Raw genomic sequence first — 15,220 nt, forward strand, 5'->3', positions numbered from 1 at the left:
TTTTAACATGACCAGCTTGGCTCTGATGGACTTGCTCCTCCTCCTCCTCCCTCTGTCCTTCTAAATGCACACTACAAATCACAAGGGGTTGCTCTACCTGTAGTTCGCCTATGAAACATGTCAGATTTTTATCAACAAGATGACAGTGTATCAGTCATATTTGTTCTTGACTCATAACTACTGTTATTGTCAGTTAGAAATAACTGTAATTTATTTCATGTGTAGGATTTTCTATATCAGTGTGTTCAGTTTTCAGTTTAAGACAGTTTAATAATATCATTCATGCAGGTAATTATCAGTACATATATTTATTATTTTTTTTTCTTCTTTTGATACTTTAAGTCAATGCAGGACTGTAGTATTTTACCACAGTATTGTGCTTTTACTAAAGTAAATGATGTGAATAAATCCTCAGTGTAACTAAGCTGTCTGCTGCGAAGGATTCATTATTAACAGACATAATGTTGACTGACAGCTTCTGGAAACACACGTCTGATAGTTTCTATGTTGTAGTAAAACTCTCTACGATGTTAAATCAGTGTTAAAAACACCTTTTATGGTGTTTTTCCATTCATAAATATTCAGTGATTGACTCCAGATTATAAAGGTTATTGATGGTGACCTCATGTGGTGAAAGAGTGAACAGCAAGAGATTCGACAACATGAAATTCAGTTTGATAGAAAAATAAATATCTATTTCTCCTTTAACAGGTCGTCACATTTTAGAAAACAGCAGGAAAACAACAAAACAAGACAAAGCTTAAATATCATATTTTCCCCTGAATGGTTCTTGGATAATGAACTTAAAGTGGAGACACAGTAAGACGATGACTATGTTCATCTGTTGAGCTTCTCTTCGTGTAACATGTTGTTTAGTTTTTAACTTTTTAAACGTGTATTTTGACCTTTTGTGGAACTGGTTAAAAGAAAGAGACAGGAGGATTGTATTAGATATGATTGAAAACACTTTTCATCTTTGAGTTTGAAAACGTTCATTTTTTAAGTGAAAAAACCCAAAACGAGGGACCCCCGTCAGAAAAAAACCTTCTTCAACAACCATTTTTCAAATCTTCATGTTAAAAATGACTTGTATTGTTTTTGTTCCCCTCGTGGTGAAAATTTAACGCAAGGATCCTAAAAACTGAAACGACACTGGTGCCTCTTGGTCACTTCTTTTTCTACAACCATCCACATCCAATAATACTAACTTTCACATTTACTGCAGTGTTGTCAATGACAATGACACAGTTGTTTGTTTCCACATTTTTTATTGGAGTTTGTATCACAGAAAATATCAACTTTTATTTTTGATTTTATTTTCTGAATGCACTATATGGCTAAAAATGTTTGATAACCATAACAAAGAGTGAATAATTGAGAGATAAATCCATATTAAATTAATCTTCAGTTATGACCTGAAATGAAATAATTAAAATCAGCTCCAAAAGGAAAATGTTTTATAATAATAATGATAAATATTGCACATTTTTACCTTTGCTATGTGAAGACAACTCTTAAAGTTCACGGACATACAGGAAAACATATCACCGTTTCAATATAGAAAATAAAATTTTAAAAATGAAATTTTCAGAATGTTGGTTTTTTTTTCAAGAATAAAAAGTTTTTATTTTTGGGTTTTTTTTTTAGATAATCTGTTTTCCCAGAAAATTACATGGAACTCGGGACCTTGATTTCTAAAAACATATTCTGTTTTTTTACCAGAATTTTTAAAAAAGACAAAAAATTAAAACAAAAAACAAAAAAAAAACTCTAAATAAGACTTTGCTTACTTTAATGAATTTTTTTAAATCTCTGCAGGTTAAATTTCTGAAATGCGTTTTGATGAAACAACTTTTCCCAAAAGAGCTGGAATTATAAAACAAAACAAAAAGGGAAGAAGCGTGAACAATTAAGGGTTTGTGAATAAACACGAAGGTTGTTTAATTTTATATGAAAAACATGTGGATGAAGTTTCCCCTCTTACTCCACCCCCAGTCGGGTCCAGTCAGAGTCTCTCTACACACAAGGTTGTGATTAAACCTTGGATCTCAGGATCAGCTCATTCTCCCACTACATTTTCCTGTTGAAACAATGACTCCCCCCTTTAGAGAGGGGAAGAAAAGAAGGAAAGGAGATGATTTGGGTTTTTCCCAGAGACTCTTTTTCATCGGGGTGTCAGTCTGTGGCACACCAATAAAAGGGGGCAGCAGGGACTTCAGTCCTTCAGACAGCTGTGGAGCTCAGCCAGCTTCTTCCAGCTTCATGTTAACATTTTGGAGCGGGAAGCTCCGACCTGAAAACTTTTACATCAAGCCTTTTTCCCTCGCACATTTCTCTCAAGTCCCAGAGGAAAAACTGTGAAGTAATCAACGTTATTATGCCAAACCCTTTTTGGGTGATGGTTTTTAAGCTTTTTCCTTTTCTTAAAAGGTCTGGTGTGTTGTGAAATCTCATTTTTGTGAAGCATCAGCTGACAAAGAAACATTAAAGAAAATCTGATGAAACTATTCAGAGTACAGATGTGAGATGGACCCCCCCAGCAGGGTTTGCCCTGTAGAAAACCACAGGGTTAAAAATGTAATATGGTTCTGTGATTGGGGCTTCGTCGACTGTCTCAGAGCGTGACAAGTAACTGATAGTTGTTTATTTTTTGGGTGAGAGAACAAAGGTTGAGTCAGATCTGATGAATGGGACCCTGTCTCTATTCACAGTAAGGCTGTCAGCTGGAACCCACATTTATTTCCTGAAAACATCAACACAAAAAGCTTCAGGCGTTGATTGTCTGACGTTGTTCGTTTTGTCCAGTCTGTCTCCATTCCCCTCTGTCAGCATCTCTGAAGAAACAGAGCAGGTTTCCAGGAAAACTTTAGTTCTGTGTTTTGTACAAAACTACGAAAGAAGAAAACTGACTCCAACCCCACTCCCCAGATTCCAGTCTACAGTCGGGGCCCTTTTCCCAAGATCAAGAAGCTCTTCACATCTGAATCCTGCGGGGAGTTTTTAATCAGTTCAAGTTTTTTCGTGGGAGGGGTTTGGGGCTTCAGAGTGAACCAATAATACAGCGTTTTGCCCAAAAAGCAGCACCTCAACCGAATAAAGAATAAAAGATTTTAAATAAAAATCACGTAAAAAATCAGATTTCAGTTTTAATGTTCAATCAACTTTAAAATCTCCTAATCAAGGGGCTTTTCTCTAAAATGAAAAGTGACTTTGTCTTGTGTTATTGTGGTCATATCTGTCACCCGTCTCTTTTTCAACTAACACTCATCTTTGAGATGATAGACTAAATTTAGGACAAGACAAGAGAAAAAATCAGCAGGGGGATGTTTACATTTAAAAAGGTGGAATTGTTTTTATGGCAAAAAGATCCAAAATGTAACGACCCATAAAACTGACCTCAGGTCTCCATTTCCCCTTGGACTCCCCAAAAACCAACATGTTTCACTCCTGAACCCCAAATAAATTTTTTTTTTCAATCAGGTCCAGAGTTTCAGATGGGGGGGGGTTGGACTTCAGACTGGGGCCCAGAGAATCAAGCTTTCCTGACATTCTGCAGCCTTTCCCTTTCGGATAAAAAATAAAAGTGTAAATTTAAAAAATAATTTTGAATCAATCTGTTTTTCAGGTTTAATTTAATCAAACATTTACTTCAAATAAATTTGAGCTGTCTCAAAAATGAGTGAGTGACTTTCCCCTTGTGTTTTGTGGATCATCACATTCGCCTTCTAACCATCATCCAAACATCAACACAACATTCAAAAACATTCTGCCCCAAAATCAAAAAACATGCTGCTGACCTCAGTCAAGTTCTCTTCGGTCAATTCAAATCAACATGTTAAAAAACAACTTTTCTTGGGTTCATGGTCCTGCTTTTTCCTTTTTTTGGTTCTCAGTGGGTGTGCCCTTTAAAAATTTTTTAAAGGAAAAGTTCTATTTTCAAGTTTTTTTCAACAACGTCACTCCAGATGTTTACAGAGTCTTGAATTCCAACTCCCACCTGACTGTGAATAGTCTCTTCCAACCAACTACACTGGAAGAAATGACTTGATGAGTTTCTCCACAGACTTTATAAACAAAAAAAAGATTCCTGACTCAAAAAACTCTTTAAAATGTACTTTGTGAACCAAACGGGCCCTGATTTAGTCCCCCGACCACCGAGTAAGGAACCTTGCTGATATTAAAAACATGATGCTCCTTCATTTAAAACCAACTGTTGTGGTCCATTTTTATTGTAAATCCGACAAGAAAAACAGTTTAATCTGTAAAAACACCAGTAATGCCCTCAGGTTTCCGGGCTACAGTTTGGATCTTCACCCATCACACAATGCTTCACCCCGAACCCTTCGGGTTGTTGTAATCGGGCCCAACTCTGTCAGATGGGAGGGGTTGGACTTCATAGCTGAACCACAACTTCCAGTGACTCTCTGAAAGTCCACACTAGAAAATCGTCATGCACTACTTATAAACATGTTAATATGAACGAAGAACTTTATTATTTACTTATGCTTTGTAATAAACAGTACTCATCCTGTTTGCACTTGTTTTTCACATCAGGGGATCAGCTTCTTACTAAATACATAAAAATTTCTCATAAAATTCTCTTTAACCTCGACTTTTAAATTTTATTGTTTTTTAATCTGCAAATTTAAATGCAGTAAATGGAGTTACATTTAGGCTTCTTCCCACGTCTTTTCGTGTGTCTGACAAAAGTCTGACTCCACAAAGTCATCGATTAAAACTTTTAAAAAATGGGGAAAACACCCCTTTTAAAGGAACATTTAGAAAGATTAAAAAAGGAAATTAATAAAATTTACTTTAAATTAGCAAGGGCGTTCAAACTGTAAATATAAACAAAATAAATGACAAAAATTAAGATTATTAAAATAAATGTGTAACAGAATACAATTGTCATGTAATGTTTGGAATAAACAAGTTAAACACTGTTTCATAGGGTGTTGATTTTACACTATGAACATTTAAAGAACTAAACCAATTGATAATGTTAGTCACATCTGGACTCACTGAGCCTTTCTGCAGTTCCTCACAGCTGGAAAATTTCATCCCCATCGTCCCTCCTTTGTGTGTGACTTCTCCGGGCCCAACTCACCCCACCTCCTCGCTTGCACAGGGGGCCAGAGCTGAGCAGTGGATCTCAGAGAGTTTTTCTCGATCTGTTCTCTGACTTCAGGAACCAGGATCTCCTGATAACTGAGAGGTCGTTTCTCCTTCAGACGGGGAAATGTTGATGTTTTCTGTCAGGAGAAATGTTGACATTGTTCTCTTTTTCGGGTTGTTGAGGGCTCTCTGGATATTTTGGTCTGATCTCGTCTGCCCAGCAGACCTCTTAACATCTCCGGTTGGACTGAGCAACCCATAAAGGAAGCGAACCATCGGGGCCCGGGTGCCCTTTTTTTTTACTCTCAGGGATTTGTCCATGATCTGTTCAGGAAGACATCCTTTGGGTCAAGTATTTTGTCCAAAAAGCCTCAGCACCTCTGTCTTCCCTGTTGGTGTAACGTGGATCATGTGACTGCAGCCAGAAACTCCTGAACACTCGGGCGAAGCAGAACCCCTTAGCCTGGTACATCCCCCCCCTTTTTTAAGATCTGTGTCACCTCCTGAGACACGAGGCTGCCTGTATCGATACCACACTCTGTCAGGTCTATTCATAGAAGACGGTTTCCTTTCAGGGTGTCAAAAAGCCTTTTTTCCCAGAGATCAATCTCTCCCGGGTCTCTGACTCCAGTGTGGTCTGTCTAGATCCTCCATCATATTTGACCTCCTTCATTTGGTCGAACCACAGGAAGTGGATTTACATCTCGTCGGGTCTTGGGCAGCTCTCCTCTCTCTCTGGGGTTTTCAACAATCCCAGAACTGTGCAGAGATCCAGCAGAAGACTGGAGTGACACATGATTGGGGGCTGGATGCCTTGATGTGGGGGATGATGCTGTGGCCGCTCCTCACCCCGAACCCTTCCCGAAGTACTCCTCCCCGGGATCATGAAACCCCCTTACTCTGTCACCCTGTCAAAACCCAGGAGGGATCTGATTGGCTGCTGCGGTTTGGTGGTTATCCCGAGGTGAGCAGAGGGAAGCAGTTTCCCCTGATCAAGGGTTTGTCAGCAGCACATCCCCTGAGGGGACTCGTAACATCAGTCAGGATCTCAGGTTTTGGGAAGTCCAGAGGGGTGAACCCTCATCCCAAACCTCAAAAATAACAAACCCGGGAAATCTTCAAAACTGCAGATTCTTTCTTTGGTTCAGTGAAGAGTGTGAAAAAGTTCCACCAAGCGAACTTTCTCTCTTTCAACACATTCGCTCTCTGAAAGTCAATGGAAAAAGGAAGTGGATGTCCTGGTTGGGTTTGTCTTCAGCCCCCCTCCCGAGGAACTCTGTGTTAAGACTGTTTTCCCAATGCAGCCCCCCCTTTGTCACACTTTTTATTGGTCCATGCTTCCCGGTGAGGCTTTAAAAATTCTCCCGGTGGGGGTTGTTTCTGGGCTGTCTGTTTCTGGATGCTGTTTCAATTTGTTGACCTCTGTTTTTCATTGCCTCTGTAGTCTCTCCCTTGTGATGAGAGCCTTTTTGATTCATTCAGAAAAGGGGTTTCCCGCTTTGCAATCCCCTCAAACACACCCCCTGGAAAATTCTCCTTTAACTAATTTAAGTTTACGTTTAAAACGGAGAAAATGTTTGAAAAAGAAACAAAAAATAAGCAGTGAAAACTTTCCCAACCCTTTATTCCCCCGATAGAATGGCTATTATACTGTATTTTTCCCTGTCTTAAGACATTAGTAATTTTTTAAATTTATTCATCATTTTCAATGTTCTTGAAATTCCCCCTTACTTTCTGCAGACGATCACCCGCTCCTCTGCTTCATTTCCTAGGAATTCGTTTGATCTTCCAAGGTCTCTTGCTCCTCCTCTGCTTTCATCCTCCCCCAAAACCCCCCCTCATCCTCCCTCGACTCTCTAAATTTTTGGGTAAACTGGATCAGTCCCTTGAATCTTCTTCAGCTCCTTCTTTTACAAAAGTCCCAATTTTCCTCCAGCAGTGGAACAGAAAAAATATTGGGGAAAGAAACCCCGACTGAAAATCATGGAGAAAAATCAATCCCTTTGGGGCAGACTGCAGTCCATGGGCTCAAAAAAGCAGCATGGAGAATGGAAAATAGTTGTTGCCTTACAGCCTTAAATGGAGTCCCGCTGTTTGATGTGAGAAAAAGACGATCACTGAGAAAAATTTAAAAATCTGCGCTTAATCTTGAATGAATCTCAACGATTAGTTACATCATAAATCCACGAGACCAAAATGTAAAAGTCCCCGAAGTGTATCTGGATGAAACAGTGAATCAGATGAAACCCCTTTTTAGTCATTAAGGGTTTATTTTCTTTCTGATCCCCTGGAAATCAAAGCTTTCAGCTCTTTCTTCTTTATGTTTGGTCCTAAACTGTATTTACATCTGATTTTGACTAAATTCTGGTTTCCCTTTGTTCTTAGAATCATGTTTAAAGTTGTCTTTTTAACGAGTCAGTCAGGTTAGGTTTGGTGTCCCTTTTTTTCTCACTTTTTTCCGAATAAACACGGATAGTCTGCACTGGAACCACTGATATTTTAAATCTATATGAACAGACACATGTAAGATATCTCCCCAGTCAGCTCCGGTTTTTCCCTCGTTCATTAAAAACATTTTTCTTTAATGCTCTATTGTTCTTTTAATTTGATGGAGACTTCACGGAGGGGCTCCAGGAGAAACTTTTGGGCAAATGTAGATTTTTGGGTTAAAGTCACTGCCATATAATCTGAATGGGGCCCGGAGGGTTTGCACTAATGAGATGCTGAACATGTTCCCTACCCCACAATAAGACACAATTAAAGTTGAAAAATTTTAATGTAGTCACAATTTATTCTGGAGTCAATTTTTAATGGAAGAACCCTGGACTGGGACTCTTCATAGCACCTGTGGGTTAGGTTTAGGGTTTGAGCTTAGGTTTAGGTTTAGGCTCAGGTTTAGGTTCAGGATCAGGGTATTCTAGTGCTTGATGGATCCTGATAGACAAAGTGGAGACCAAATTACTAACAGCAGAATGTTCTCTAACACAGACTTTTCTTAATTATCAAAATCTTATCATATAGTTTGAGTATTGGGCTGTAGCCTCTAGTAGGTGTGCCCATGGAGCAAATTGGGGGTGGGTGCTTGCTCAGGGCACCACAGCCTGAAGAGGGCGGGAGGTAAACCTGGGAGCCTTAGGCCCCCAAGCTGCACCTCTAACCACTACTCCAAGGCTCTCCCTTGTCAGCACTCTACACAGTGCATTTACATGCAGACAAAGAGGAAACCAAATAACTAACAGCAAAATCTTTCACAACACAGACATTTCTTAAAATTTTTAATTTTTTTTTAATTAAGATTTCTCTGTGCAGGCTACAAAAAAGTTACTAAAAGCGCTTTGGAAAAGTATATTCCCCCAAACAACAAACAAAAAAAGTGCCGAACATGTTTCCCAAAACCCCACAAAAAGCACATTTAAAAGGCCGTAATTTTTTCCTTATCAAAACTTTTCGTTCTGGATCAAATCTTAATGGAAACCATGGACTGGGTTTTTTAAAAAACCACTGGAGGTTTGGGTTTGAGCTTAGTTTTAGGTTCAGGTTCAGGGTAGTCCAGTGTTTGATGGATCCTGACAGACAAAGAGAAGACCAAATTACGAACAACACAACAATAAAGATGATGAACATGTTCCCAAACCTCACAACAAGACACATTCAAAAGATGGTAACATTTTTAACTTGGTCACAACTTACCTTCTGGAGTAAATGTTATGGACGAAAACCTGGATGGTCCTCTTTATAGCCACAGCTGGGATCGGTTTGGGGGCAGGTTCAGGTTTACATTCTGGGGTCTGATGGCACTGACAAAGAGAGAGAAGTCCTTTTAGTCCCAGTCACAGAAGCTGTGTGTGAGATTGTGGAGTCTTAAGCTGTGTGAAAAAGTGGAAGACATTAATGTTTTTTCAACACACAAGGTTCTTCTTCACCTTAGCCTCACACTTCTTATGAACCTTTCATTTGACTCCTCACATTGGGTTTGAAGGGGGACTCCTCCTCTCTGCCTCAACCCCGATCCCTTCTGCTGGTTAATCAGCTCACACACACTTTCTACCTTCCCCGCAAGGAAAGAAATCATCCAAAGAATAATTAAAATTTAACGACACTGAAAATTTTATGGAGATGTCCAGAGTTCAACACAACTAAAGAACCTGTTTACAACTTTTAATTTACTGTACAACACTTTACAGCTTTCTTCTGATATCAAAGGTGTGTTAGTTTGTACTTTGATCGATGATAGTCACCACTAATATCTAACGTATGAGGACATGGTAAAAAAGAAATGATCACCTACTGTGATGAGCAAAAATAGATATACTACAGGTATAATTTGTGCATTTATGTTATAAAATCATTCATATATTATTGAGTATTGAGTATTGGCCTTCACCACAACAAGTTGCAAAATCAAACGTCTGAAAACAACTTCAACATATAAGACAAATGTTTTAATGTCAGATCAAGATCACTGAAACCCCTTTTAATCAACTACATCTAGAACAAAATCATGTTTCATCTGTGAAACGATGTTGGAGGATGTAAAAATTATTCTGAATTCCTATTGCACTGATTTAATTGTGTTATCATAAACTGATGAATCAATATTCAACCTCTGTCTATAACACAGTCTCTGCCTCAACATCAGTCGTTTTATTTTACACATTTGCACGTTCCCTTTTTTTCTCGATAAAATAAAAAGTCAGGGCTCCCGTCTCAAAGGTGTGAAGGCGGTGAAACTTCTTTAGGAAGGGGTTAAGACTGTACGGGGGAGATGGCGATTATATCTCAGTCCGTTTCCTTTACTCCTCTTTCAAATCTCCACCTTCCTGAATTTATTGCTGCCCATCAACACAAATGTTACATCCCGCCCAAACTTGTATTTTCGCTCTGACCGTTTTTGTGCTGACAATGATATTAAAGAGTTAAACATTTTAAACTACTGACTTGACCTTCAGACAGAGTTTACACAGAGAAAAAGATCTGGACACAAAAGGGGGGTGAAAGTGAAAAAACTTTAGACTTAAATCTGAGGTGGATCCGATTGTGAAGATTTAATAATTAATTTTAATTGAATCATAGTGTTTGATTCGTGAATCATTTATCTAATAAAAGTAGTGTCTTCAAAAAAAGGTGACAAAAAAACTTAAAATGAAATAAGAGTGAACACTTTAAAACATTAAGAGCGAAACAAACATTAAAATTACTGAAGACAAAGTTAAAGCTTAAAACAAATCAAACTTACAGTTTATTTAACCAGTCCAGAGAGATGAAGAAGACTCCACTCCAACCTGAACACTGAACAGGTGAGTCAGCTACTTCCTGGATCAAGGGTCAGTTCACCTGTGATAGACGCAGGACAGGAAGGAGGGATATAGATTTTCACAATAAGACAACAATTTATCAGACATGTTTGTTCTTGATTCATTTAATTATTGTCACTGCCAGTTTTTCTCTAATTTATTTCATGTCCAATATCTTCATCATCAGTGTGTTCAGTTGTCAGTTGAAGCCAGTTTTATAATAATTACTAAAAAGACAGAACATTAATGGTGATAATTATAATAATATATCACAGGGAATATTTTTACTTTTGAACTTTTGATAGTTAATTTTCATGTTTTGTACAGATTGTCAGTGCAGGACTGGAGGATTTCACTACAGTGTGATGCTATTATTAATGTAAACGATGTGAATAAATCCTCAGTCCAACTAAGACATTAGGTTGACTGGCGTCTTCTGGAAACACTCGTCCAGTAGTTTTTGTGTTGTAGTAAAACATATTCTGCACTCTTATATGTTTTATAACATAAAAACAACTTGTTTATGATGCTTTTCATTGATAAATATTCAGTGGTTGTCTCCAGATGATAAAGATGATTGATGGTGACCTCATGTGGTGAAAGAGTAAACTGCAAAAGATTCAATAACATGAAATGTTGATATAGTGGTAGAAAAACAAATATCTGTTTCTCCTTAACCAGGTTATAGCATCATAGAAACTGCCCTTGTGTCCATTACTGAAAGGACAAAATATCAGGAACAGTCGTAGTGTACAGCAGTGAGTTACTGTCAGGCATCAAGCTGAAGGTCTCACTCCATCAGACATCAAAAATTATAAAATTATTAAATTAAACCATAATGAATCAGCTTCTTAAATAAGATGGTACTAAGAAAAGAAGGACCACACATCATAGACTAACTGTCAGTTTTTTGGAGGAAGAAAAGGACACAGAGACATAAAGTGAGCTGAGAATAAAGAAAAGGATTTATTCTCCTGACTGAACACAGCTTAAATATTGCATTTCTCTCCTGACTGAACAACGCTTAAATATTGCATTTTCCCAGAACGGTCCACGAATGATGAACTGAAAGTGGAGACACAATAAAATGATGACTATGTTTATCTATTGACCTTCTGTTGATGTCATGTGTTGTTAGTGTTAACAATGTATTGTGGCGCTTCATGATATTGGTTAGAAGAAAGAAACAATAAGATTCATGTTCAGATGAAAATGATCTCTTATTCCAGTTTAAGAAACCAACTACGCCTCCCTCAGTGAAAACCTTCTCAAACCAAAGATTCAAATCGTCAATATTCAAATGACTTGTGATGGAGATTTGTCTCCCTCTCTAGGTGGTAATGTGAACTGCAAGGATCCAGAAACTATCACGATCACTGGCCTCTAGTGGTCACTGCCAGTAACTACAACTGTCCACATCCAATAATACTCACATCCACATTTACTGCAGTGTTGTCAATGACAATGACACAGTTGTTTTGTTCCACATTTTTTTGCACCAGAGAAAATATCAATGACTTTATATTTTGGATGCACTATATTGCTTAAATTAGCTGATAACCATAACAAACAAAAAACTAACAAACAAAAAAAAGTGAAATTATTCACAATAAGAATGAATAATTGAGAGATAAATTGATACTAAATTAATCTTCAGTAATCAAAGACAACGCTTGATTTTATGACTAATCTATGTTCCAGATAATTACATGGAACTCAGACTCATGATTTCCTAAAACGTAATCTGTTATTTACCAGAATTTTCAAGAAACACACACAAAAAAAGAAAACAAAACAACAAACAAAAAACAACTCTTAATAATGACTGTTGGTTTCTTGGTGACTCTGATCTGCTGTACATTCATAAATCATCTTTCAGTCATCTGCAGGTTAAAGCTTCTGAAATGATGATTTGGTGAAAACATCTGTTCTAAGACGCTGGAATCTACTGAACGGAGACAAACAAGTAAAGAGAGATGTGAGAATATCAATGATGTGAAACATCACACAGGACTGTTGATGATGTTAATGTGGATGAAGCTCTCCTCTTGACTCCACCTCCCAGTAACATGGTCCAGTCAGAGTCTCTCTACACACAAGCTGCTGCTGATTCAACCTCTGGATCATCATGACTCAGCTCATCCTCTCTCAGCTCACATACCGTCCTGTTTACCTTTACTTCCAGCTACAGAGAGAAGAAGAACGAAGAGAGGAGATGATTAAGTGTTTCCAGAGACTCTTTTCATCAGGTGTCAGCCAGTGATGCAGCACATCCAGTACAAAGAGCAGCAGGGACTTCAGTCCTGTTCAGAGCAGCTGTGGAGCTCAGCCAGCTTCCTTTCAGCTTCATGTTAACATGTTGGAGCTGGAAGCTCACAGACCTGCACAGACTTTTAGCATCAAGTCTGTTTCCTCTGCACATTTCTCTCAAATCCACAGAGGAAATAAACTGCTGAGAGTCATCAACGCTTCATTACTGCACAAACACTTTAGTGATGGATTTCCAGCTGTTCCATTTCAATAAAGAGTCTGAGTGTGTTGATGAACATCTCATGTGTTTCTGAAGAATCAGCTGACTAAGAAACATTGAAGATATCTGATGAAACTAATGACAGAGATACAGATGTGATGACTGGACCTCAGCAGAGGTTCTGCTCTGTAGAAAGACCATATGGTTACTAAATGTAATGAATGGTTCTGTGATTTACAGGCTTCAGTCAGACTGATCTCAGAGCTGTGACAAAGATGAAAACTGATCAGTTGTTTAGTTTTGAGGTGAGAGAACAAAGAGTCTGAGATCAGATCTGATGAATGAGGACCACTGTCTCTATTCATCTAGTAAGGCTGTCAGCTGGAATCCACATTTTATTTCCTGAAAACATCAACACAACAAGCTTCAGGATGATCTGATTGTCTGACTGTTGTCTCTGTCTTTCTGTCCAGTCTGTCTCCATTCTCCTCTGAAAGCATCTCTGAAGAAAACAGCAGCAGGTTTCAGGAAACACTTTAGATTCTGTGTCTAGTACAAAACTACTGAAAGAAGAATGAACTGACTCCAACCCTCCACTCACCTCAGAGTCTCCAGTCTACAGTCTGGACTCTTCACAAGATCAAGAAGCTGCTTCACATCTGAATCCTTCAGATAGTTGTAACTCAGGTCCAGAAGTTTCAGATGGGAGGGGTTGGACTTCAGAGCTGAGACCAGAGAATCACAGCTGATCTTTGACAACCTGCACCAACTCAATCTGAATAAAGAATAAAAGATAATAGATAATCAATCAGATGTGTTCAGGTTTTTTTTTTTTTTGTGTGTGTGTGTGTGTGTGTGTGTGTGTGTGTGTGTGTGTGTGTTTTCTGGATACAGATGCGACTGATTAACATCAACATTAATAGACAACATAGAGATTTTCTTGCAAAAAAACCACACATCTTTGAGATTTCAGGCTAAATTTATGAAAAGAAAAGAGAAAATATGAACTGGAGGAAAATAAAGCTAAAACTGAAAACTAAACCTTCAAATTTAGTTTGAACATGAATTAAGTTCAGTTTGTGATTAAACAAATCAGATCCACAATAGTAACAGACATCCAGTGAACTGACCCCAGAATCTCCAGTCTACAGTCTGGACTCTCCAGAAAACCACACAGATGTTTCACTCCTGAATCCTTCAGGTTGTTTTCATTCAGGTCCAGATGTTTCAGATGGGAGGGGTTGGACTTCAGAGCTGAGACCAGATAATCACAGCTGATCTCTGACAAACTGCAGGAACTCAATCTGAATAAAGAATAAAAGATGTTAATAAAATCACTAATAATCAGTCAGATGTGTTCAGGTTTTAATGTTCAGATCAACATTACTACGTCCTAATCAATGAGCTGTTCTCTAAAATGAGTAGAGTGACTTTGTCCTTGTGTTCTTGTGGATCATCATCATGTCAGCCTTCTACACACATCATCCAAACATCAACACAACATTCAGACAACTATTCATGTCAACACACATCAATAACATGCTGCTGACCTCAGTCAAGTCTCTCATTACAGGATCAATATCAAATCACACATGTTGAAAACAAACTGTTCATTAGTTCATTGGTTCCATGACCTTCTTCTTCCTGTATTTGGTATCTCAGTAGGTTGGTGTCGTTAAAATGTTAAAGGACAAGTTCATATTTTCAAGTCTGTCTTCAAACAACAGTCACATGGCAGATGAACATTACAGAGTTCTTAGAATTCCTACTGTCCACACTGACTGTCAAGTGGTCTCTTCCTAACACAACTACGCTGGAAGAAATGACTTGATGAGTTTCTCCACAGACAGTATGAACAGAAAGAATGATTCCTGACTCCAATAACTCTTTAAATGTACATGTGAACACTAGACTGGTCCTGATTTGAGATCAGACCGGCCACCGATGACTGAGGAGACACCTGCTGATATTAACAACATGATGCTCCTTCATTTAAACCAACTGTTGCTGGTCCATTTTCTATCTGTCAATCATGACAAGAGAACTGTTTATGTGATAAAAACATTCAGTGAACTGACCTCAGAGTCTCTAGTCTACAGTTTGGACTCTTTAGTCCATCACACAGCTGCTTCACTCCTGAATCCTCCAGGTAGTTGTTGCTCAGGTCCAACTCTGTCAGATGGGAGGGGTTGGACTTCAGAGCTGAGGCCACAACTTCACAGTGACTCTCTGAGAGTCCACAGCCAGAAAATCTGTCATGACACATAAAAATAAAATATGTTAATATGAATGAAGACACTTTATTATTGACTTCATGCATTTGATAATAAACAGTTGGACT

At 38.3% G+C, this 15,220-nt stretch overlaps 1 protein-coding gene across 1 annotated transcript in view; it reads right to left on the reverse strand.

Annotated features, from left to right (window-relative positions):
- LOC125001022 (ribonuclease inhibitor-like) overlaps nucleotides 1-15,220 on the reverse strand; it is a 28,608-nt gene that overhangs the window by 12,788 nt on the left and 600 nt on the right. Inside the window, exons 2-4 of the mRNA XM_047576933.1 lie at nucleotides 14,958-15,131; nucleotides 14,010-14,183; nucleotides 13,481-13,654 (exon numbers count right to left, since the gene is read on the reverse strand). Of these exons, the coding sequence (XP_047432889.1) occupies nucleotides 13,481-13,654; nucleotides 14,010-14,183; nucleotides 14,958-15,131 (522 nt within the window). The remainder of the gene's footprint in view (nucleotides 1-13,480; nucleotides 13,655-14,009; nucleotides 14,184-14,957; nucleotides 15,132-15,220) is intronic.

Source organism: Mugil cephalus, chromosome 23 (assembly GCF_022458985.1).
Source record: "Mugil cephalus isolate CIBA_MC_2020 chromosome 23, CIBA_Mcephalus_1.1, whole genome shotgun sequence".
Classification (NCBI taxonomy): Eukaryota; Metazoa; Chordata; class Actinopteri; order Mugiliformes; family Mugilidae; genus Mugil; species Mugil cephalus.